The 25,811-nt window shown below is 41.2% G+C and overlaps 1 protein-coding gene and 1 non-coding gene across 2 annotated transcripts; both read right to left on the reverse strand.

Annotated features, from left to right (window-relative positions):
- Positions 1–3,256: 3,256 nt before the first annotated feature.
- On the reverse strand, positions 3,257–21,324 carry LOC119491706 (solute carrier family 25 member 36-A-like). The gene is made up of 7 exons (XM_037775905.1): positions 20,849–21,324; positions 16,436–16,600; positions 13,432–13,509; positions 11,679–11,779; positions 7,557–7,623; positions 6,528–6,817; positions 3,257–5,834 (listed from the first exon to the last, which is right to left on the reverse strand). Exons 1-7 carry the CDS (start codon positions 20,887–20,889, stop codon positions 5,641–5,643), a joined length of 936 nt encoding a protein of 311 aa, XP_037631833.1. The 5' UTR covers positions 20,890–21,324; the 3' UTR covers positions 3,257–5,640.
- Positions 21,325–22,637: 1,313 nt separating this feature from the next.
- Positions 22,638–22,710, reverse strand: trnak-uuu. Its single transcript has one exon. It is a non-coding gene; the product is annotated as a tRNA-Lys (tRNA).
- Between the last annotated feature and the right edge of the window lie 3,101 nt (positions 22,711–25,811).

A 25,811-nucleotide genomic window follows, 5' to 3' on the forward strand; every position in this document is an offset into this window, starting at 1 on the left:
CTATATCCTCTCAACGGCTCTCAGCTAATGGTGCTAACAGTAGAAAACACGGTGAAAGTGCTGACAGAGATAATAGTGTTAACCTGAGGGGGAGGAACTGGAGGGTGGGCGTCTGTGTGAAAGCAACAAGAAATGCAAAGAATGTGAGAAAACAAGTTATCAATTTCAGACGATTGTGCCAAACTATGAAAAACTGATATCAGACAACGATAAGTAACAGTCTTATGTTCTCAGTAAGAGATCCTGACACATCAATATGCTTGCACTCTTTCCATTTTATTGGCTTATTGTTTTACAAAAACAGGTATGAGAGAATGCATAGGCTGAGCCACACTCACAGCGGGCTCATATCGATGACGACATGGAAAAAAACAAAAGGGCGTCAGGAAAAGGCAACGATTTATTTAAAAAGATAAAAACAACACTGTTTTGCAGCTATTCTTCTGAGTGCATACATACTCCTATTGTCTCTCTCACACACACAAGACACGACCGAATGACATAGGATTGTCATTTCAGCAAGCACACGCCAAACACATACTCACATTTACTGGCACACGATGCAAACATGTGGGTGCAAAAAGAAGAACCGTGGGATGCAGGGAATAATGCATCATATGACAGACACCGATACAAGTGAACAAGAGGCATTTAACCACACAGTTAAAGGTACAGTGTGTAGGATTTGGCGGCATCTAGTGGTGTGGTTGCAGGTTGCAACCAACTGAGTACCCCTCCGCTCACTCCTCCCTTTCCAAGACTGCAGTAACGTGAGCTGCTGAGTGCAAAACCGCGTTAACGCTGTTCGCCTTGCTCAGATCCTCACCATAATAACACTACTTTAGGAGCAATGGAAGTCAGACAGCGGATGGTGGTACCACGGTTTTACACTCTGCGGCTCACGTTACCACAGTTTCACAAGCATGTTGGAGAACTACCTTCAGGTAACAGAAAAACATGAAAGGCTCTCTCTAGATCCAGAGTTTGGTTTGTCCGTTCCGGGCTACTGTAGAAACATGGTGGACTCAGTGAAGAGGACCCGCTCCCTATGTAGATATGAAGGGCTCATTCTAAGCTAACAAGAACACAACGATTCTTAGTTTCAGGTGATTATACACTAATGAAAACATAGTTATGAATATTATATTCCATTTCTGCTGATAGATCCACCAAAATGTTACACACTGTTCCTTTAAAGAAATCAGATACAATGAACTCACACTACCTGCATAGACTGTCTATCCGTCCTGTTTTAAAGCCCATGGAAGACCAGCACCAATCACTACTAGCAGCGCTCCATGGACTCCCGTCTCACTACACCAACAGTGTGTGTTGATGCTACTACTGTGTGTAAGCCTTAATACATCTCTGAGAAGATTCGCACAATGAGGTTTATCTACCGCATCCTTCATGTGTGCAGTAAAACTGAAATGTGTCAATACATTTCAGTGGAGGAAAGCATACACTGCACGCTGAAATACGATGGGGCCTCATGAGAAAGCGAGCGTAGAGACAGAGCGCATTTAAGTCCTGCCCACACCGGAGGGGAAAACATTTCATTGCTATCCATTGACTTTGTATTGTGTGAAGAACTAAGAAATACATTTTTTTTTGTGTGTGTATGTGGGAAGTGAGCGGCGGTGACGGGAGCGAGCTACTCTATCGACTCCGGTCCAAGCAGGAAAAGTTAACAGTATTTGGTTTGTCCGTTCTGGGCTACTTTAGAAACATGGTTCCCTATGTCGATATGAACGTCTCATTCTAAGCTAACGAAAACACGATTCTTATCATCAGGTGATTATACACTAAAGAAAACATACTACCAATAGATCCCCCGAAATGTGACACACTGCTCCTTTAAGCTAAAGCTTTGTGACAGTTTGCAACTTGTGAATCTTGTGGAATGTGGAGACATCAGTAAGCTATGCAGGAATATGTTTGCAAGTGCCTTAGCAAACTAACAGTAACTTGCTAACATTAGCTCGCTATCAGCTAACTATCATTTTAGTTTTCAACGTCACCCCGACGGCAGGGTGCTAATATAATCTTTTGACATGCTAAATCTGACATGTTTTAGCCAGCTACAGGCGTTTTGTTAGCGTTTCAGTCATTGGTTGCATATTGTGACTAATTGTTTTCCCCTCTGGTGGGCATGGTTTTCAGAGTGTGTCGCGTTGCTACCTGTCTCTATAGAGAGGCCTTCCGGTGGACCACCATGGGACCTTATTTCAGAGTAAATATGAACGGTAGTCAACGGCGAGACAAATATTTTTTTTATCTTGTTTTAATTGCGCCGTGAATCACACATATGATGTTTGTCAATTTAAAAGATTATTTTACAAATCAAGAAGTCGCAGTTTGTTGTAAAACTTGAAGTATAAGATGGTGAAAATACGTAATTAGAAAGACGACACACCAAAAAATGACGTCTCTCTCGCTGAAGCTACGATGCCTGTGTGTTTCGTACTGGGATGAACTAACACCAGCAATGGGTTTCGCTCGTTCTGTCGCTTCCCTACAGATAAAAAGTGACGCTGGATAAAACACATCAGGTGAGATAACATTATATTTATGCGTGGAATATATTCTTAAGTTAGCTAGCTAGTGTTGGTGACGTATATTGTGCAAGACGAGGGATGTAGTTCACACAAAACTAAATGATACTACCACAAACTGGGACTTTCTTGACTTGCAATATTATTTTTTAAATTGACAAACATCATACAGAATATGTGATTCATGGCGCAAATTGAACAGGATCAAAACAATATTTGTCTCTCGCTGTTGACTACCATTCATATTTTTTCCGAAATAAGGTCCCATGGTGGTCCACCGGAAGGGGTGGGACTTCACCTCTCTTTAGTTAAGCTGCATGTTTGGCCAAAACCAGCTTTCTGTTCCACAGGAGCTGCACACTCTGACCTGTTAAGCAGTGAAGTGTTTGGACAGGTTATCAACGTGAGTTAAAGCAAACAGCTCATGCTGTTAGAAGTGAGACGATCAGGTGTGTTAGCATTGTGGGCTGAGCTTTAAGTTTGCAGTGAAAACGCACACAGTCATCAACAGGCTAGGTTCTTGTGTCATGTGATTACAGAAGGACAGTTACTACTGTGGTTAATTGGATAAAGGAGGCGACAGCAAAACACTGTTTCTGTCTGTTGTAGTTTGAAAGATAAAAAAAATGCAGAAAAAAAAAGCAGAGAGTAGGTACCTTTCCTTTCCATGACAACGATACATAAAACACTGACAAACAAACGAGCTGTTTCATGTTTTAAACTGTAATGCAGTTCATCAAACAACAACTGAATAAGGGAGAGGGTATCAACAAAATAGTTACCGAACTGTTTTTTTTCATACTGGTCTGCATTGAATTAATGTGCGCTTATGAAGAGCATATTCCTGGCCACTTCCTCCTCACACACTGTTTAAACTGTACAACAAGTTTAACAAGTTAAACTCAAGAGGATTGTCCTCGCCTGTAAAACTAGCCTGGATTCTCCAACTGAGGGAAAACAAACAATGTGAGATGAGTATTCTAGAGAGAGACATTGAAAAAGTGCTGTAAGGTAACAACTAACAGGTTAATCTCTCCTCCAAATGCCATTTCTGAGCAGAAAAATGCAACACAATCACGTTAGGTAGGAATTTTATATCGCTTTCTATTTGTTAATCATATTTATTTTTAATTTAACAACATGGTCAGTGTCTTACTCCCTTGCCTTTAGTGAAGTTATTCCTCTTGTTAGAACGGTGATTATATTCTGGTTTAGTTTGGGGACTTTTTACCCTCCATCTAGCCTTAGTGATTAGTCTTCTTCCACACGCGGTTAACACAAACACAAACAGGTTCAGAGGTCGATGTCAAGCAGATATCAACCGTGAAGGTATTTAGTGTAACGAGCTGTAAATGCATGTCAATTCTTGCATTGTGAGGAGTTCGCGACCAGTATTTGGGATGCTGAGTATGTCTACGTTTACGATGTGTAAAAGGTTAACTAAGGGGCATCTGTAATCACACAATACCAGTGTACGACTCTACATCTCTATGACCTTTATTGTGACGGGTCAACCAGAGCTCCATCTCCTCTTTAGCTGTGTTCACACCAAGAGCCAAGCGAAATTTTGCCTTGCTTCAGTTGGAGCGTCTTGTCTCCATAGATAGCAACAACCTTTCTTTCCGCCATTTCCTCCATCAACCATGATAGAAATAGCCACTGTTGCTGCTTTGTACAGGTTGTGGAAGTCCCAGATATGTCAGAAATTAAAACGCCGCCGTGTCTGGGTTCATAACGTCACCCGGTGGCGAGCTGTATTCACATACAGTGACATTGCACTGACTGTATCTAACAAGCCACACGTTGCTACTGTGCTATGAACCCAAAATAAACAGACTGTGCTGTGATTTAATTGCAATAAATGGATCAAAATGATGCCGAAATAACAAAATAATGATGCCGATTTGTAAAAAGTCTGAATTCATGCTTCGTCAAGTCTGTCCGCAAGACAACAAGCAAACAACTTTAAAATGCTTGTTTTCTGAATGGAGTTCGGATCAATCAGTGCCGGGCTTTACAGCTGCACCATCAATTTCTGTCTGTGGTTTATACGCATACATTTATACACAGACTTTCGCCCGGTCTCTGTACAAATATGATGTAATATCGTAGCTCTGGGTGTCCACAGACAGTTACAATATTTTTTTCCTCCATTTCTGATTCAATAACGTCAGGACGACAGGAGGAGCATCTCAACGTTGATAGGCTTCAGGCGAAGTTCTCGCTCGAGTTGCAATATTTGAACTCCTGCTAATGACGCGTGTTCGCGTCGCATCATTCGCGTCACCTGGCGCTAATTTGCGTCTATTCGCCTCTTTGCATTGACTTTGTATTTAACTGCGCCGCGCAAAAAGGTTTGCTTCGCTCTTGGTGCGAACACATCATAACAGCCATTGTGCATCTCAGTCTACATCACATTTTCACACAAGGCACGTCTCCCATCCACCTTTCCCCTCCGTTTATTCTACCTCAACAAGCCTCAAGCACTTCTTCGCTAACTTGAGAGCTCCCCGTCAGATACTCATCACCGAGTCTGGCATCGTTGTATTCTGGTCCTCTGGTGGTACTCTGACTGACGGATGCAGGGAATACTGCATGATACTAATAAAATATTTTAAAAACTGATCATCAGCATGACGGCAAAGCCAGCTGCTGGAGGGGGTCTTATATCCACTAGGTAGTAAGGATGGGAATTACTGTCCTTCTCTTTCATTATTAGTACTGTTAGAGGCAGAATATACTGTAACTCGTTCTTCAGCGCTCTGAATCTGAGCTCCCAGAAGCAACGCATATAACCGAAGGGAGAATTAAAATAAAATAGGGCAACCATTTCAATGCCACTACTAAACATAGATCCCCAAACCAATGTGAGGAACGTCTCCTCCCTGTGCCAGACCCTCTGGTTATAAAACAAAACTCCCAACTTATTTTTAACAACCGCTCGCGTCACTGAGACAAAAGGTCACGGTGTCGTCTCTGTCCTCTTCTGGCGAGCGGGCTGTTGTGCTGGCTGGTGTGCAGTTGGCTCTCATTCTCCGAACAGGGACAGGGTTACATATACTGTCTACGTGGGTGAGGGAAGACGTTAACGGTTCAGGAGGTAGACCACCAGCTCGTAGGTGCACATCATGATGGCGGTGTTGGGGATCTGTCGTACCAGGTGGGTGGTGAGGCCGCGGTAGAGGGCGCGGTAGCCCTCCTCTTTGGGCACTGTTGTTAGAGTCTGGAAGAAGGACTTATACTTGGTGCCCTCCTCGCGTAGCCTGGTGCGGATCACTTCTGCAAAATAAACAAGAAAGGGAAAGGTTAAAAAGGAAAAGAAGCGACAAATCAGTTGATATCAGCCATAGACTGTCTATAAGAAGTGGACGTAGTCACTGTAACGTCACCCACTGGTTTGTGGACTAGAGTTTTGAAGCCTCAAGCCGACACCATCTTGGTTTTTGCAACCAGAAGTGGCACGAGAGGGTGGAGCTAAGTACAACCGAACGCTGAATAATAATTTTCAGGCGACGACAAAGGTTCTAATTAACTTTCATGAACTGAAAACACACTGTGAAAGGGTTAAAGGTCTGCAACGAAAACACAGACAACTCCCAGACTGGACAACGCCGTGGTAGCGACCTGTCAATCACAAGGTAGCCCCGCCCTAAAACATCCCCTGCTTTATGGTCTATCTGACTCTAAATGGGACCATAATTTACTAAATGAACATCATGCTGTATTGAAGAAGACTTGAAACTAGTGATTGAGACCATAAACTCATGTTTACAATGTTTACTGAGGTAATAAATCAAGTGAGAAGTAGGCTCATTTTCTCATAGACTTCTATACAATCAGACTTCTTTTTGCAACCAGAGGAGTCGCCCCCTGCTGGATATGAGAAAGAATGCAAGTTTAAGGCACTTCAGCATTGACTTCACTTCTCAGTAGCTGCGTTATATCAGCTAACAGCTGAGCACAAACTCTCACCATGAGGATAAGCGATAGTGGTGGCACAGGTCTTGGAGGTTGCAGCAGCGAGCATCATCCCAATAAAGTCTGAAGCATTTTTGGACGTCTCCTCTTCCTCGTCCATGTTCTGCGGTGCTTTGGCCTCCATGAGGCGCCGTTTGATGTTTTCATAGATCACAAAGTGGATCACAGTCTCTGAGATGCCGGCGTAGGATGCCGACATGCCCCTGTAGAAGCCTCGCAGGCCGTCCGTCTGATACACCCGCCGCACGCACTCAAACGCATTCATCCTTCGCTCGCCTCGATTCCTGAGGAAAAAATAGAAATATATACATTTTTCACAAGTAAAAGGACTAACTTTGCCCATTTGAAAATTCCCACGTAGATAGTAACAACTTAACACGATAACAACAATGCAGATGAATGTTAAGTCACGTAACCTAATGTACAGACGTCTAGATTACATCATAGCACCTGAAGAACCAGTTTCTGCTCCAGCTCAATGTAAATGTTTACGTTTAAAACAAGTGTGCATGAAAAGCCGTGATCTTCTAGGAAAAGATAACAGCAGCATGACCTATACGAGTGGTAACGATCTGAGTTATGTGCAGTCTAAATGTACATAACAGACATTAGGGTTAGTGTTATCAGATTTCTATTTTTGTGTTTGGTCATCTTGTCCTTTGGGACTCGGATGTACAGCAGAGTACAGTAAGCCCCGAGGGACAAAATTACTTAACACAGGAAAAACAGCAACGTTAAAGTATGGAAGTATGGAATTTCGGATGCAAGCTAAATGTTTTTGTACAGCTGTTTTTTTTTTAAATATAAAAGAAGAATTCTGACTCAAATAAATATGAAATATCAGATAAATGCCGAAAATACACTGGAGGGGAGGTTTTAAAGTTAGAAAATGAGAGTTTGTTCCTGTGTGGTCATGAGGAGCATTTGCAGTAATGAAAAACATATCAAAGAGCTAATAACAACTGTTAGTCCCTCTCTTGGGAACTGAACTTTGTAAAGCTCACACCCTGGTGTGGTATTTACCTCGCATCCAGCTGCAGACGGGTCTTTATGAGCCATATTGGATTGGTTGCTGTGATGGCTGTAAAACCTGTGGAGGAAAAAAACGGATTACATTTAGTTCAAAATAATATTGTCAATCCGTCAGTGGTACAATAAACTGTCACTCCAAAACCAACACTCTGAGTCAGATATAATGTTCTTTATGCTGGTTGGTAAAGATAAAACAATGTAAATGTTTAACAAAATGAAATGTGAACAGAAGCTAGCCTCTCTATAGACGATCCTGTGGTAGCAGGGGAGCAACTGAATGCCATAAAAATGCAATGTTGTGCAAAGAGCTGTAAAAAAAACTGCTTCTTATCCAATGAGCTAGATGTTAGGAAAGTAGAGGACAGAAATGAGAGAGAAAACGAAGAACCACATATAAAAAGAAGCACATATCTGTGATGAGAACTCACACAGACCCAAGTAACCTTTCACAGATGCAGCTAGACGGTACACTACGCTACGGTAGAGTTAGAGCCTGAAACAGACACAGGCCAGTGTGTGGCAAAAATGATCGGCATGCAGCCATTCTACTTCCCATTCCACCGTTATCCCACTGGATTTAACACAGCGTATTCAAAACCTCATGGAAAAAATCCCTCCACATAAAACTCAACACCGAGTTTTGAGGCTTGAGAGAGTTCAAATGTTGTACTTTTGACTTTTTATACATTTATTTGACAGCTGTAGTTACTGGTTAATCTATCAGATTAAGATTTTACAATAAAAACACATGGTACACTAAAATCCAACACAGTTAAAGATTAAACCAGTGGTTCCCAGCCAGACATTTTGATTTATGACCTGTTCTATAAAATCGGTGTGTAGTTGTAGCTCTGCATCAGGTTTCACACATCGAACAACATAGAGAGATTTATCCATACAATTCTCCCAATGATTCATTTAAATAACTGTTCAAATGATCCATTATAAAGATTAGAGAAAAGTCAAAAAACAGTTTTTTTTCCTTCTCTCATTAATCATCTCACAACCCCTCAGACTTTTCTTGTGACCTTTTGGAGGGGCCTGACCCCTACAGTGGGTTGGGACCCACCGGATTAAACTAGCTAACTGTATATAAAGTAGTTAAATCTAGCTCCACCTCGAGCTAATGTCATGTATAAATCATTTGTCAGCGGACATTTTTCTGCAGAATGAGCACTTTTACTTTTGATACTTTATGTGCATTTTACTGATAATGCTTCTGTAGTTTTACTTAAAGTTACTACGACGAACTTTCATTTTGGGTTGATTTTGGCGGTCCCTGTGGACAAATTTGGTAGTGTTTCCAAGCACCAGAGTCCCTTTAGAAAACCTCTTATTTTACTGCAGCAGCGTCTGACAGTTTGACCCGCTCAGTCCTGGTGTCGGTGTTCGCTCCCAGCGGCGACCGGCGGAGCAGCGAGGCGAAGCTCTGCTCCTGGCCGGAGGAGGAGCAGCTGCTGCTGGGCGCGGCGCCAGACCGCCGACTGCTGACACTGTTTCATAACCAGTTAAAAATTCCTCACAGTAACTTTAAGTAGGATTTTGAATGCAGGACTTTTAGGCTAAGCTGACCTGCCAGATGGTTTGTTTACACAGAACCATCTGAGAAGCCGTCATTGGAAACGTGATTGGAAAAGGGCACTTTCAACAAAAACCTGGCAGGTGATTGGCTGAACCGTCTGTCAATCAAACTCTTACCGAAGCCAGTCGGGAGAAGAGGAAAGCCTTCAGTGCCGTTCTTTGCTTTTCTTTCAATGTAGAAATACTCTCCAGTTCGGATATAACTGATGCTATTGCAGCTACGCTAACCTCTTCAGGAGCCGCAATTGTTGTTTAAAATCCTCGCCTCTCCGTGTCGCATCACACACACCTTAAACCACGGCCGTAGCTGCCAGTTACGCCTCACAGGACGCTGATTGGTCCGGACACAAACGCATGACTTGCAGCCTGACAAGATGGATTTTCATGTGATATGTGATCCCGCGATTCTCACATAATCTGGTGACATTGAGACAATCCAGCTGCCGTGCAAGGTAACTTTCAGGCTGCATTCACACCAAATCAGTCCTCCCATTCATTTGATTTAGGGTAGTGCGAAGGGGATGCCGGAAAAAATGCAGCGGTCTGCGGCAAAAAGTTGAAACAGAATCAACTTTTGGAGAAAACGCAACCTGACGTCATGATGCGGTCACCGGCAATCCAGAGCTGTACAACCCAGTCACGAGGGTACAAAAGACGTTAATCGTCATGCAGTCGCTTGGTGTTAATGGGCCATTAAGTGACACTCCCACCCCACGCTTTATCACCATAACGCCCGATTTGGTGTGAATCCAGCCTTACTTGTAATGGGAGTATTTTCACATTATTGGATTATGCAAATTGGTCATTTAGAGTTATGAGAATAATAAATCTCTAATAACACTTCCCTGTTTCAGCTTGGGTTCATCTTTCTACCAAGCGGACATCCATTGTTAGTCATGGCAGAAGCCAGCTCTAACCTCGGCTGTAGGTATCATGCATCATTGCACAGACGAGAATAATCGCCGCGCTGTCGACTCCTCATCACCTGTCAGCTCGGCTCAGTCACGTCTGCAGAATACGTGGATTGCCACTGGAGAGAGATGTACTGACGAAGATGACCTTGACCGGGTTGTTGAAAAGTCTGAGTCACGGTGCGCTAAAAGTGGCACCAACGTGAACCTGTCACATTCACCCATATATATATATATATATATATATATATATATATATATATATATATATATATATATATATATATACACACACACTAATACACACATGCTGTAGCTGACTGACCCACATTGTAATGGTTCGGGATTCCCAGCTGGATCAGAGTGACACAAGAGTAGACAACCTTTCCCTGACATACAGAGCGTCAGAGAATAAGGAAACTGTATTTAAATCTGGCTTTTTAACATTTTATGTTTTTAATTAAGCCATTTTAAAGGATAACTTTGGTCATTTTAAACCTATTTTCCCATGTTTTGTGTCTAAAAGGGACAACAGTTTCTGAAATTGGTCCAATATTGAGGGAGAGCGTTGCAGATGACAGCTGCTCACTGGCTGCAATATGGTGCAATTGGGGCAAGCTGGCACCGTCATTGATGTCCACTAAAAGTGCTTGTTTTTGCCATGACAGGCTCTGATTGTTATTATAAATGTCTGACAACATTATGGAAAGAGTCTTGCTCAAGGAGAAGTCTCATTCTGAAATCTGGTGACTTTTTGCTGGAAGACAACGGTGGATATGTCCATGGTGGAAATGCGAGTTTGCTGTGTTGGGAGCTTAGTGTTATCTAAAAGATTTTCAATGTCATGGCTGAATGTTTACATGATTTCAGGTTTTGAAACTAATTCTTTTTAGTCAAAACTGTAATTAGTAAAGTTTATTTTATTAGATTATTTTAATCAAAACTGGGGGAGACCCGTGAGAAGCCTTTTGGCCTCCCTCGCATATTCTATTATAACTGACATTGTTTTGTTAAATGTTCTTTTTTATGTGCAATTAAAACCGAATCATAATCAAAATGTGGATGAGGTCTTTGAATTTGATGGCCGCCCATACTTATTTGAGTGTACGGATATTCAGATTTCACAACGAGACTTCTCCTTGAGCGGGACTTGAACACAACAACAAACAGACCGGATCAAGAGAAAGGTAAGAAAAATGTTTTATTTCTCTGTAGGGTCATTTCCATAATGTTGTCAGACACGCCTCAGCAATCTGAGCCTGTCAAAAACAAGCACTTATAGTGAACGTTACGCTACATTGATCGTTATCGTTTAGCGGCTACTCCTTTAATACTGAACTAATTTCAGAAATTGTTGTCCCTATTAGTCTCACACACAAACACGTGGGAAAATAGGGTCCAGGTTGAAAAATTACCCTTTACGATTGCGGCGTGAGCGATACATCTTCATAAAAGGTGAAGGAAACAGGATAAGCTCGTTTTTGAACACAAAGAGTCCACACGGAGGGGCCTGTTGCTCAGCATTTCCGACATGCATGCAGGAATTGTTCACACGGGTACGGTAAAAGCCACGCATGGCGGTATATGTTAACCTGTTACCTCACATACTGTATGTAGTTACCTGCCATTCCAGCCGACACCATGTGTACCTGTGTGGAGTCGGGTTCCAACACACCGTTCAGTTTCTCTTTGGCGTAGGAGTAGGCGGCAAAGTAGATTGCTCTGTTGGAGGCAAAAGACAAAACGGTGTGTTACACCGAGGAAAAACAAGTTACACATGCCATGTTTCTGTGTTTTAGTGTAAAGAAAACTAGTCCAAAGCAGCCAACTTTGTGCCTCCGGTTGCTATGTAGCTTATTAATTACAACACGTTAAACTGTCCCCATGTCAGGTTCAGCTTAATGAGCTTTAAAAATTCATTAAGTGTAAAGCCGAGAGCAGAACAAACAGTCTCAGCAAATCAGCCTAGTTACACAAAGAGGCTATTCACTATAAGAACTCTCTATTTATTTGCACTGATTATCTTGTTTTCACTAATTAAAAAAAGGTCATAACGATCACGCTCACGTCTAAACACAACACTTTTTACTCCTTCTAACAGCAACAATGTGCAGTCTCATTTGTACGATCACTTGTGTGCTTAGTCAGACGGTTAATGATGCTCAAAGCTCATCAGTCACACTAGAAGACAGTGTTTGTGTGTGCATTCATCTTTAGATCTGCGTCACAGCTCAGGAGGCCGTGTTGCCTTCACCTCCACCGCCCACCGCATCAGCGTTCATTCATGAAAGACGCTAACAAAACACTCTACATGTTCTTAGCACTGACACCTGCTTGTTGCAGCATTAGCCGCTGCCCACTGTCATTAGCCCCCTCTTAGCTCCTATCATTACCACAGAGGGTGATTAATGATCACGACTGTTATATGTTATTACCTAGTACTGTTTTCATAACGCTGTTGTTGCCGTGTTTCAGTGCAGAAAACTGGTGAGAAAGCCATGAAGATGAATGAGACTGGAATGATCATGTACACCTAATGCTTCTGTGTCACCAAGTAACCTCAAGGAGTCCTGTGGTGGTGACATAATACCTCTGTTCCTAACGGCTACCTCTCCCTGAAAAACAGCCCATGTGTCCACAACTCGCCTAGAAATAGTACTGAGCTAATGTGTGTGCACATCATATGTGACTGAATCAGCAACCATAGAATAACAACAGTTGAAATCATGGAAATGTTTGGAACTGATAAGAAAAACCAAAACAAAAAACTAAATTAGTATCCATATGTTTTCATGTAACACTGAAGCGGACTTCTTGCTTACTATAAAGCGAAGTATTTAAATAGCGTTTGTATGGGAATGATTGTGTCCCAAGCTTTTTGATCTCTATAAGCAGTTGATCACTGTAACTGTGATCACTATAAGCGGTTTCCACTGTATATATAGTCAAATTAAAATAAAAGCACACTTGAGGCTGACAAAAGCACTAAACACGCTGATGAATGTTGAATCATTTCAGCTGCTGGAAGTGGAGAATGTTTGACCTTTTGCTTGAAATAATCGATTATGGAACAAATTGCTGATTAATTTTCTGTCGATTGACGACTCAATTGTTGAACTTGCCTTTAAACACTAGAAGAAATCTTTCTGGGTTTCATCTGAGGAGGGATAATGATGATGGGGACACAATTTGGCAGATTTACAATTCCATCAAATATTCACTTAGTCAAAGAGGTACTGTGACTAACTAAGTATCTCTTTACTTGAAGACAACACTAACAGCTTAATAGTCTTTCAAGTCTTACTAAAAGGAGGTGACATCGCTTAGAATATGATGATGAAGATGAGAATAAGAGGTGAGAGGAGACCGCTTACCTGGAAGGTGCCACTCCCACCAAGTTTGGCCCCAAACCCCTGAAGAGAGAGCGAGGTCCTTCTTTCTCTAATATCAACCTGAATACAAAACACACAGAAATACATGTACATTATGACTTTATGACCATTGAGACAACATGCATGCTTTAGGGTTATTACTGGTGGATGCACATTATTTTTACCAGTGTTGTCCAATTTCTGCTGGTCTGATGTACAGCTGAATTTACAATTAAAATTCCAAAGATATCAACAGTAACATTCAAATTCTCTCTTTTAAAGGGTTTATTTTAATGAACCGCCGGGAAACTATTTATGACGATAGTTTGACACCGGATGCAGCCGTGCCACGTGTCACGACCACTCTAGTCAATGCTTGTGATGCAGCATGTTTCAGAAGCAGCTCTCCACTCTGCTCCGCTAAAAATATACTTTTTAGTATTGGTGTGGATATTTAAAGTATTAAACTATTAACACTATGAAGCGATGTATGGATCACCGTTTTGTTTGCTCTCATGAATGTGCGCGCGTGCGTGTATGATGCAATGCACATTCTAGCCAGTGGTTTCACACTGCTCCACAACAGTTGGTGGCAACATGTCAAGAAACACACCGACGCGCCAATAAAAGGCAGTGAAGAAGAAGAGTGCAGACGTGGATGGTAACAATGTAGGTCTCAAACTTTTCAGAAAAATCTACTTTACAAATTCATAATGAGGAAGTAACTGAATTCAACACATTTTGTTAAACTTCAAGGACACATTCAATTTAATATTTAATCTTCAAATTTAATGTGGAAGTTGCCATGAACAATGAAGACATTCATTCAACGGTATAATCCCTTTATTTATTTATTAGATTATAAAGACAGCATGGCTTTTCCTGTCCTTTCACTTTCAGGAGCAAACCTTTGTATTGTGGGGTGTAACTTGAGCACTTAGGGTGAAGCGGTGTGGCATAAGAAAGTCTTGCATAACAACAGCTTTCCAAGGAATAGGGAAAAGTCATGCAGTTTAACCAGTTTGCAGCCCAAACACTCATTTCCATTTACTCATTATTGGTGTTTGTGTACAGCTTAAATAAATCAGATGTGCTCTTTCTTGTCTTAACACCTGCGGCATTAGGCTTAGTTGGCGTCAGTGTGCAGAAGCTGGCCAAATAAACATTTTTAAATTGTCATGCATGCAGCCTTGCTGACCACACCCAATGCCTGCAACATGTCAACAATGTAAGGTTGTTGGTAGTGGCTGCAAACTGCATGTTTAAGTTATAACACTACTACATTTTAGTTTGAGAAATATACTTACATAAGATATGTCTGCTGCCTCTGTTTCTTGCCAGGTATTTAATCTGGTGAAGACGCCACTAAATGAAACAACCTTAAATTGCCAGTGGGCCTTCTAGGGTTTGGTTGCAGCACTTTATTCAACAGCAGTCAGAAACATCTGCCAAATGTACTTAGTTCGGATGATACTGCCAGTCTACAGAACAAAGTCTCTACCGTTACAGTGATTGGCACTTCATATACTATGAGACATAGTTCAGTGGATGTGAGAAGTGGCGCGATGCCATCTAATTGTTTCTTTCCAGAGGCTCAGAGCAGTGAGGACACAACCTCTTTAGAAGACAACCTGACATTTTCTTCCTTATGGAGCGAATCTAATTTCCTTCAACATCACAACTGGCAGTCTACCCAAATAAAAGAGGTACAAGGGAAAAAAAATAAATAGGAAAAGGCGGCCAGTCATAACAGACACACGAAGGTCTGGAGGAATCAAAAATGTATGAAAATCTCACAAGACAAAGAAATAATAATAGTTGGATTTGTAATATAATTTCCTGTTTGGCTATAAAGCGACTGATGTGTGTGCGCTGCGTGTGTAGTTCTCCCAAAGGGTGAGGAGTTGGGTTTCAGGGAGTGGTTGGCCTTGCCAGGGGGACGTCGGCCAGACCAAACACTAACAACAACAACAACAACCACAACATGGTGCCTGCTGAGAAAGGAACCATGGCTCTCTGCAGGCAATCGTCTCTGAGACAGCAGGGAGGAGGAGCCGTTAAAACTCAAATTATCATCGTAAACTATCAATGTTTACCGAGTTGTAGGTTTAGGCAACATTGTGTGTAATGTAGGGAAGCCCACCTGTTCTAAATTATTTTTTTTACGGTCAGCACTTCTCTGTATTTGAAGCAACCAGCAAGTGACATTAGAGGCTTGATAAACATGGTGTTGCAGCCTCTCCTCTCTGTCTGTCTGTGAGCTGACTGTACGAAGCCTAACTGTTTGGCCTAATCTGCCATGTGAAATTGAGCAAAATCTTGTAGAACCTCTGGCTGTGATGCAGCCCCCTCTCCCAAACCAGCCCCTCGTCCCTCTACCAGCATTACCTGCCAACCAGTGAATCCACATCAGCAGGAAGTGGGCGGATAAATGAATGATTGTGATTAATCTCTATGTACTACATTCTAAAGATGTCAAGAGAACCGATACTTCAGTACCAAGGCGATGCCAAAATTTAAAAAATGTGACGGTACTCGTTGTACCAAGGATCAGGGTTCAAGTCTAGCGCCACCTCCTTGTAACAGAGAAGACAGAACATCCCCTGATAATGCTCCATCGTGAACAACAAATCTGCATTGAAATTGGCAGGAGGAGAGCTAGTAAAGTTAGCTGTTAGCAGCCAGCGGGCAGCAGCACTTGAACTAACGGCTTACTGCTTGAACTAACAGCTAACGTATGGAGGCTATATTGAGCTCTATTCATCAAAAAGGGGAATTGGGTGAGGGTAAAATCTAACATTATTATGATGTGTACTTGTGTAATTTTTAAAAATGTAGTTTTTGGCGAGAAATTTGAGGCGGATCATCAGGGATTAATAATAGATTTGCAAAAACAGTATGCAAACGGTAATAAAGGAGTGTGTGTCGAAGTACATTGGATATATGAGTAATAGTGTACATAATGTACTACATGGCAGTCTGACAGTGATAAATGTTGAGTACTCACTTGAGGCAGTGCAGCGGGCCCGGCGGGGACATGCGGGCCACACTGGCCCCGTTGACCGTACTGAGCTGAACCTCAGACACATAGAGGGTGATGGAGGACGACTGCAGACGGGTCTTCACGACTTCCAGTGGACAAGTCAATATGGCTCCGACCGTGCCCCCACATCTGGCAGAGAGACAGAGATGGAGAAGGTGGAGGTGATATAGCAAACAAGTCTCAGCTGACAGAACAACACTGAAACTGAGTGTCCTTCTTTAACATCATCGGGATGGTCGGAGGTGTGAAAAGTGTTAAAGTTGTTGCGTAAATAAATTAGCCGACGATGTGTTTGGTGGAATCCTAACGATCCCTGGCATGTAGACTAGAAATGTGGGAGCGGAGAGCCGGTCAGGAATGCTTTGTGTTTCTTGGGGAATAACAACAAGCTTCTGTTCAGCGCCACACCACGTTCCAAAATCACAGATATATAGATTTTCATATAAGAATGAATCGCATAGGAATCTCATAACAAGTGCAAATACTTTTTGAGAGTAGGTCCTACCATCAGAAACATTCAGGTTAATAGAAAAATAAATGTTTGGAGAGATGTTATGTTTCTAATTTCTCATCAAAATCCACATGGTGAATTGTAAAACAAATCATTGAAATGATTGTTTTCACATCAATACATCCACAAAACTATGAGACAAATATCTGAAGACAAGTTTAACTTGTCACCCTGTACAAACATTGTGCCACATCCAGTCTGGGGCATCAGTTTATGACAAGCTCAGGTAAAGTAGACCGACGAGAGAAAACCCAATATGTAGACGTGGATTAAATAAAGTGAACCTGACAGGACTGTACTGGGCAGTGCCAGACGGGAGGATATCAAAAGCAAAGAGCGACAGCAGTTATCTTTAGTGAGGGTTAACTTTTAATCAGCACCAACGCAGTAATACAAAGTCCTGTGACTGTCAACACTGTTTTTAGCAGAGGTAGGCTGAGCGGTGTCAGGCAGATACAGTACAAACTGGGGCTGCACGATTATTTTAAACAATATTGCGATCACGATTATTTATCACAATTATTCCTGCTAATTAACAAATCTTTCCATCAAAATAAGACTTAAAATAAAGTTCTTCTTCACCTGAATTCAGTGCATTTTCATTTTGCCCGTCTGTTCTACAGTATATTACTCTTCTACTCTGGAAAGTTCTTCACTGTCGCTGCAGGGTACTACACATACATCAGCATGACAGCTCTCCAAAAGTGAAGCCAAAACATTTTGAACGCCAGCTGGTGACTGGTTGTTAGATTAGGGAGCACTTGATTTGATATGCAGCAGAGTTTTCTATGAGTGGAGCATTTTAAACATCAATATCGCAGAGTAGATCACGTTCGTTGAATTGTGGGAAGCCAAAATTGTGATTAATATTTGGTTAATTGTGCAGCCTTAGCACAAACCACAAAGAAAACAGGACATTGGCATAGGAATAGCATGCATAGATGCAAACTTTATATATAGCTTGATATGCAAAAAGTGTGTACATGGACTTAACACTACATGTATACTTTATTTTGCTAGAATTACTCATCCAAATTCATTTTAGTTAGTATCGGAAATGTGTCCGATACTGCCCAAAATTTGGGATTGGTATTGGCGAGTACGCCAGTCTATGCATTGATTCGATACCATAATTTATTAACCCAGAAAAAAAATCAACTTCTTCGCCGCTCCAAAACAGTAGTAACAGTAGCCTTCACTGTGCCGTCGCACTGGATGTATCATGGCTGCCACTGGCAACTACTGATTTAGAGCAGCGAAGACGAAGTGATTCCAGGTAGTTTGTCACAGCTGTTTAATAACAATATTTTTTAAATCACGCTGGTTTTGGATAGGTACTCGGTATAAGTTCAGGTATAGGAATCGGTTTTAGGAAGGAAAAAAATTGTATTTTAACATCTCTAATACGCTCGGAGATAACAGCATGGAAGACACTGCTGTTTTAAACATTTGTAAGAGAAGTGCTCAAAGGAATAAATCATGGTAAACTTCATTCCTGAACTCAGATAGTCTGCTGTAGCGGTGTAAGAAAATATTGCAATATTATGTTGTGCGATACTGTATCAATTCTCCAAAACAATGCATCGATTTTAATTAACCTCTTAAAAACCTGTCGGCTCGCCGTCAGGCCCGGCCACTATTCGATCTTTCGGAGGTTGTAGTTGCAGTTTTAAAGTTAGAGTGAAGTTACTGGCATCCTATGAAACTAACAAACCTAAGGAATCCATTGCTAACAACCATGTTGGAGAAGAATGCTAAATAACGCCCCAAACTCATTAAATTCAAGGGGGTACCTTAACCTCTGACCTCAAGATATGTGAATGAAAATGAGTTCTGTGGGCACCCACGAGTCTCCCCTTCACAGACATGCCCACTTGATGATAATCACATGCAGTTTTGTGGCAAAAACCATGCAGTTATTTGCATGCAGCAAAATGTGTTATTTTTGCCTATTCTAAAATGGTGTATTTCTGGTTTGTTCTTTATACTGTGACAGCTTCCCTAAAATGAAATTAAAAAACAAATATCGCAATATATTGCCTTGCTTACAGTATTGTAAGGATAGCTACCTCCACGTTCAGGGCTAACTGTCGTTGCTAACCAGTATAGCTTCACATAATGGCATGACCGTACTGGTGTTTTGGGGTTTGGTTAGTGGCATGATGTTAACCTGAAGATTCATGTTCGTATGTTTGTGAGTCAGATGTCAGCTAACTAAGTTACAATGACATTTCAATGCATGAATGAAATGGCTGGTGTGTGGAAGCGTGTGTGTCTTCGTACCAGGTGTGACATTCAATACAAAATATTACACTTAACATTAGCTACATCTGTGTAGAGTCTTCATTTCAAGAAACCGCCGGTGTTACAAGCTATCTGTGTATCGGCCATAATGTTAGCGCATCAAAACAAAACGTGGGCAGATTTCCAGTAAAGGTCACTCATAATAAAAGGATGTGTTTTGACAGACCCATTGCAAAATCACATTTTGTACAATCATGCTTTCTTGCCTCCAACAGACAGACAGACTAGGGCTGTGTATTGGTAATAATCTGACGTTATGATTCCTATCATGAGACAAGGGTAATGATTCAATATATCATATTACCAATTATACACAGTCTGCTGGAGGCAATGGCTCTGTCATATCCTATATTCTGAGACTGTATGCAAAGTGAGTCTAACAGGAAATGTGCAATCATAACCTCTCTGTAAGAGTTTCAGACTTGATCTGACCATCCTTTTATTCTGAGTGACCTTTACTGGCAGTCTGCCCCCGTTTGATTTGATTGCACTAACGTTACACAGATAGCACCGAAAGCAGGTTTCTTGAAATGAAGACTGTACACAGCTAATGTTAAGCTTTGTATTTCGTATTAAATGTCATACCTGGTACAGATGCCGTTAGGAGCACCGGAGGACACAGAGGCACATGAATTTTGTTTCAGATTACCTGTCTTAAATTAAGTAAAGGGATGTGTTTTGTCATATTACCAATAATACACAGTCCTACTCTGCTGGAGGCAAGACAGAATGATTGTACAAAATATTTTTTTTGCAATGGCTCTGTCGTAACCTATAACCTGAGGATGTATGCACAGTGAGTCTTGTGCAATTATAACCTCTCTGGAAGAGTTTCACACTTCAGATCTGACCAAAATACATCATTTTATTGTGAGTGACCTTTACTGGCAGTCTGCCCACGTTTGTTTTGATGCACTAAAGTTACACAGATAGCACCAAAAACAGGCTTTCTTGAAATTTAGACTGTGTACACAGCTAATGTTAAGCTTTGTATTGCGTATTAAATGTCATACCTGGTATGAAACCAGCCCCTTTCATTCATGCACTGAAATGTCATTGTAAACTTTTATGTATGCACAGTGAGTCTAACAGGAATTGTGCAATCATGACCTCTCTGGAAGAGTTTCAGACTTCACATCTGACCAAAATACATCATTTTATTGTGAGTGACCTTTACTGGCAGTCTGCCCACGTTTGTTTTGATGCACTAAAGCACCAAAAACATGCTTTTTGAAATGAAGACTACACAAAACTAATGTTAAGCTTTGTATTTAATGTCATACCTGGTATGAGGACACACTCACATGCTTCCACACACCAGCCCCTTTCATTCATGCACTGAAATGTCATTGCAACTTGTGACATTGAACCCAACTCCTGCAGGATTAGCTAGCTGACATCTGACTCACTGATGCAAACACCAATCTCCAAGTTAACATTATACCACTAACTAAACCCCAATACTATAAACACATTAATAAAAACAACCCCATTATGTGAAGCTATAACTGGTTAGCAACGGCACCTAGCTACCTAGCATGCATGCATGAGAACAGACTCACCCTCCAGCAAACAGATGAACCAAGGTGTCTCTTTGACTCATTATGGATCATATTCGAGAGAAGGCGTGAAGCTACAGGGAGGATAACGACCCCAACCTCGCACAGCAGATGATACCCGACACGCCTGTGCTTTGCTGTGTTGTGGTGGAGGTCAGTTGTCGTGGAGAGAAACGAGGTGTCTGTAACAGCTAACTAAGCTAGCTGAGCGTTAGCAGCCCAAAGCTAACGGTGTTTCCGGTGCTAGAGGTCGACGTCAGAGCGGTTGGTTTGCGTCTCCTCCTGTTGTTAATACTTCATCATACTGTTGCCTCTCTAATGTTGGTGAATAATCCCGATGTTGCAGTAATAATAACACCCGACAGTGGGACAACACGGCTCGGCCCTCGATCACGTTGATCTGAGAGCTCCTGCTGCGGTCAGGTCGTAGTGTTTATCGTCGAATGGGAAGCCACACAACAGAGGCGCTGATTGGCTGAGAGGAGTCACGTAGACCCGCCCCCCAGCCAGCCACTACTTGTTCACGTGATAGCGCTTTTATTTTGAAGGGCACAACTACTAGTGAGTTTAGCTGATGTAACACTGAAGAGACCAGAAAAACGAAACTAGGTGGGTTACACAAGAAAAGTAAAAAATAATAATAATCACACAGTGCACACAGTGGCCGTAGCTGCGTAGCTGTTAATACACTGAATGTGAAATACATTTGTCTGTGCAATTTATCCTTTGATGCAATATACACCTCAAGTGCAACTACCTTTGTTTACATTGTATTTATTACATCTACCCTACCTATTTTACAAGTGCAGTTACCTCTGTTTACATTACATCTATTTTACCTATTTTACTCCTCTAGTGTAACACTTCTGTTTATATTTATTTATTACATCTACCCTACCTATTTTACAAGTGCAATTACCTCTGTTTACATTTAATCTATTTTATATTTTATACCTCTAGTGTAACACTTCTGTTTATATTTATTTATTACATCTACCCTACCCTATTTTACAAGTGCAATTACCTCTGTTTACATTACATCTATTTTATATTTTATACCTCTAGTGTAACACTTCTGTTTATATTTATTTATTACATCTACCCTACCTATTTTACAAGTGCAATTACCTCTGTTTACATTTAATCTATTTTACCTATTTTACTCCTCTAGTGTAATACTTCTGTTTATATTTATTTTTCACATCTACCCTACCTATTTTACAAGTGCAACTACCTTTGTTTACATTTTATTTATTACATCTACCCTACCTATTTTACAAGTGCAGTTACCTCTGTTTACATTACATATATATTTTATACCTCTAGTGTAACACTTCTGTTTATATTTATTTATTACATCTACCCTACCTATTTTACAAGTGCAGTTACCTCTGTTTACATTATATCTATTCTATATTTTATACCTCTAGTGTAACACTTCTGTTATATTTATTTAGTACATCTACTTTACCTGTTTTATCTGCTTTATAACTGTGTGTGTTTTACCTTTTATATGTTTTATCTGCCTCGTTTAGTCTTGTCAAGTATTTGTTTTAAAGCACTGACCAGAAGTGGCAACTGTGAATCTCGTTGTATTTAATACGATGACAATAAAGCTTTCTATTCTATTCTGTTCTGTTAAAGCTGCATAACTACTCGCTATGAGCCTTTTACTTGGAGTACTTGACTGTTTCAAGTATTATTTCGCAGCACGGAGGTCCAAGTAACCCAAAACTGTGTATAGTAAGCCCAGGACGTGCTAGATAAATGTTTTTGTTTTCAAAAATACTACCGCCCGAACAGGGACTTGAACCCTGGACCCTCAGATTAAAAGTCTGATGCTCTACCGACTGAGCTATCCGGGCTCTGAACACTGTAAAAAGTACAGTAAGTATTTGATTTTGCAGTACTGTTTTTCGGTGTGTGTTCGATCGGCGGTTCGATCCCCGGCTCCTGCAGTCCACATGTCGAAGTGTTCTTGGGCAGGATACTTAATCCCAAACTTTAAGGCTCACATTGGTGTGTGAATGAGTATTTAGACTAGATCCTGATGAGCAGCAACTTGTATGGCAGCCGCTGCCATCAGTGTATGAATCATGGCATGAATGGGTGAATGCTGAAGTGCTTTGAGTGGGCGGAAGACTAGAAAGGCTAAATGCAAGTCCATTTACCATGCTAAATGACTGTCATCATTTATCATCATTTATACTAGCCAAGACATGTAAACTAATTGCTTTAAGATAGGTCCCAATGTTCTCAAACCCTTAACGTACCTAGTTTTGTTTCCCATAGCCTAAAGTCACTTAAAGCTGCAGTGGGTAGAAATGGAGCAAATATGATTAAAAAAAGTTATTTTCATAAAACGGTCACTATATTCTGACAGTAGTGCATGAGACAGGTAATCTGAAAAAAAAATCATGTGCCTCTGTGTCCTCCGGTGCTCCTAACGGCATCTGCAAGTTTTCACAGACCGGAGTAAAACAACCAATCAGAGCTGATCGGGAGCCTGCCGTCTCTGAGCAGCTGTCAATCACTCGTGAACTCCGATCAGGCGGTCAAACTAGGCAGCGTTGATCAAATATGAATCAATATTCTGTTACTGTAATGCCTATTTCTCTCCTCAAATGTTTTCAGAAATATCTTGTAGTGTACTGTTTAGCTGTAAATTGATAAAGTTTGTGACCCGGCAGCCATGTTGAGAGCAGTTGAGGAAATACCAAGCACCGCACACCAACGCTCTCTCTCTCTGAAATGACCTGTGATTGGCCAAAGTCTCCCGTCACGGGCTAGATTTTCTAAAGCCTGAAAACAGAGCCATGAGGAGGCGCAGAAGTGTAGTTATCTCAGTTACTGTTAGCGTCGATTTTGACCAGTGAAAATATGTTGGAGGTGCACGAAACTTCGCATAGATAGGGCCAGAGTGAGTGATTTTTCCCAGTTTGTTAGCAACTGAAACAATTTGATGTTCGCTCCCTCGGTCGTTTGCATTGCGTCCAGTTAGGAATCGCTCGCCTTGGTGAAGTTTCGCGCACCTCCAAACTATTTTCACTGGTCAAAGTCGACGCTGACAGTAACTGACAGTTAATCAATATCACTCTCTTTATATAATAGAGAGTGACATCGCTCGTAGTATATCTGGAAAATTTCCGCTTGGTCGCTGTATGTTAGGACGAGGATTAAAGCTGCATGCTAAAATCATCATTTATCTTGATTTAGAGTAGCCAAGACATGTAAACTAATTGCTTTAAGATAGGCCCCAAGGTTCCCAAACTTTTAGGCCTATCTAGTTTTGTTTCCCATAGCCTAAAGTCACCGGATCGCACTTAAAACATCATACATTAGGTGAGGGATAATTTCCTGTAGCCTACCAGTAGCCTACCATTCTGACAGGGGTTACATAAGGAAATTGAGTATAACTTACCAATCAGCATTCCTATTAGGCTGATTTTCACTTCACCGTTAAGCAGAGTTGTGCTGTTACCCAGTATGACGTACCAGTTTGTGTATGCCACATGGCCCAATTGTAGAAATACTGTCAAATTTCCATGAGTTTAATGGTCTAGGTGGTACAAATATCTACGCACTAGCCTCTCCCTTGGAACTATGTTACGCAACACCACTGGACTTGGAAGGAATCAGTATGTTTTTAAAAGAAAGGGCCGATTGTGGCAGCCTGTAGCCTGAAGTTTATGTTTGCACGCATGATATGATGAATTTAGACTCGGCAAAGTTGCTACACACAGACTAATTTGACCTCAGTCCATTTTGGTATATATGACCCAGATATTTCATACAGAGCTTCTTTGTGCATTTGCTATGGGCAACTATATATACTGTATATGTGTGTGTAAGAGAAAAAGAAACAGGGGGGTGAATTGAGCTTTGAGACTCAAACGTACACAGAAAATTAGGTTTTCCAATTTGGGTAACAGAATAAAATCCATACGCCACTTAATTTCATAATTACGGATGCAATTTAACCAGGCCGGATCATGTGCCGCAGTTTCTCGTGTAATCACGTTACTGTCTGACTGTATGACAGGAAAAACGAAGCACGAGAGTGAGTCTGCTGCAGGTCAACGACCCAGACTTGTTTATGTGCTCTGGAACAATCTGATTCTTTGCTCATATAAATGCTGCAGTAGAACTATTACATCATCTTCGTCGTAGATCAACATTAATGCACAAGATGCACATTCATCTTCATGAAACATTCATAAAAAGCAAGTAAATAGTTAAACCCAGAGCAATGACTTTATAGCTCATCTACTGCTCCATGAAACTTCTGTAGAGAAAAAGCCTTTTACCTTTTGTAGCATATGCCCCTTTTTTTAACATAAAATCTAAACCCAATACTTACATTCAACCTTCAAAGAAACACTACATTGCTGACTGTCTTTGAATCCAATTTGCAGTGGCTGCAAAATTCTGATATTTATTTGTGTTTTGCATATTTTCCTGCGCTACAAATGCCACGTATGTTTGTGATTTGAGGTGTAACAAGACTAAGAATCTACAGCCACCTGAGCGGCTCTGTTAGGCAGGTATGCTTTACACTACATGTCAGAATTCACCCATTCACACACATTCATACACTGATGGCAGAGGCTGCAGTACAAGGTGCCAACCTGCCCATCAGGATCTAATGTAAATACTCATTCACACACCGATGGCACAGCCTTTTTGAGCAATTTCAGGTTCAGTATCTTGCCCAAGGACACTTTGACATGTGGACTGGAGGAGCCGGGGATCGAAACCGCCGGCCTTTCGATTGGTGGAAAACCTGCGCTACTTCTGAGCCACAGCCACTGTGGTGCCTTGAGCTAACTGCTAACATCCTGGTGTTAATCAGGTCATACTTCCCATGCTCAGTTTAGCGTATTAGCATACTAATGTTTGCTAATTAACACTGAACACAAAGTGCAGCTGAAGTTGATGGGAATGTCATTCGTTTTGCAAGTATTTT

The sequence above is a fragment of the Sebastes umbrosus genome, chromosome 7 (assembly GCF_015220745.1).
Source record: "Sebastes umbrosus isolate fSebUmb1 chromosome 7, fSebUmb1.pri, whole genome shotgun sequence".
Taxonomy (NCBI): domain Eukaryota; kingdom Metazoa; phylum Chordata; class Actinopteri; order Perciformes; family Sebastidae; genus Sebastes; species Sebastes umbrosus.

Bases quoted from the DNA above. Each gene is read 5' to 3' on its own strand.
- LOC119491706 (XM_037775905.1), bottom strand. From the start codon at position 20,889: ATGAGTCAAAGAGACACCTTGGTTCATCTGTTTGCTGGAGG. The intron at 11,780-13,431 runs GTAAGCGGTCTC...TGCCTCCAACAG, and splicing joins GTGGGAGTGGCACCTTCCAG to AGCAATCTACTTTGCCGCCT. The intron at 7,624-11,678 runs GTAACTACATAC...TTTCCTCCACAG, and splicing joins GGTGTCGGCTGGAATGGCAG to GTTTTACAGCCATCACAGCA.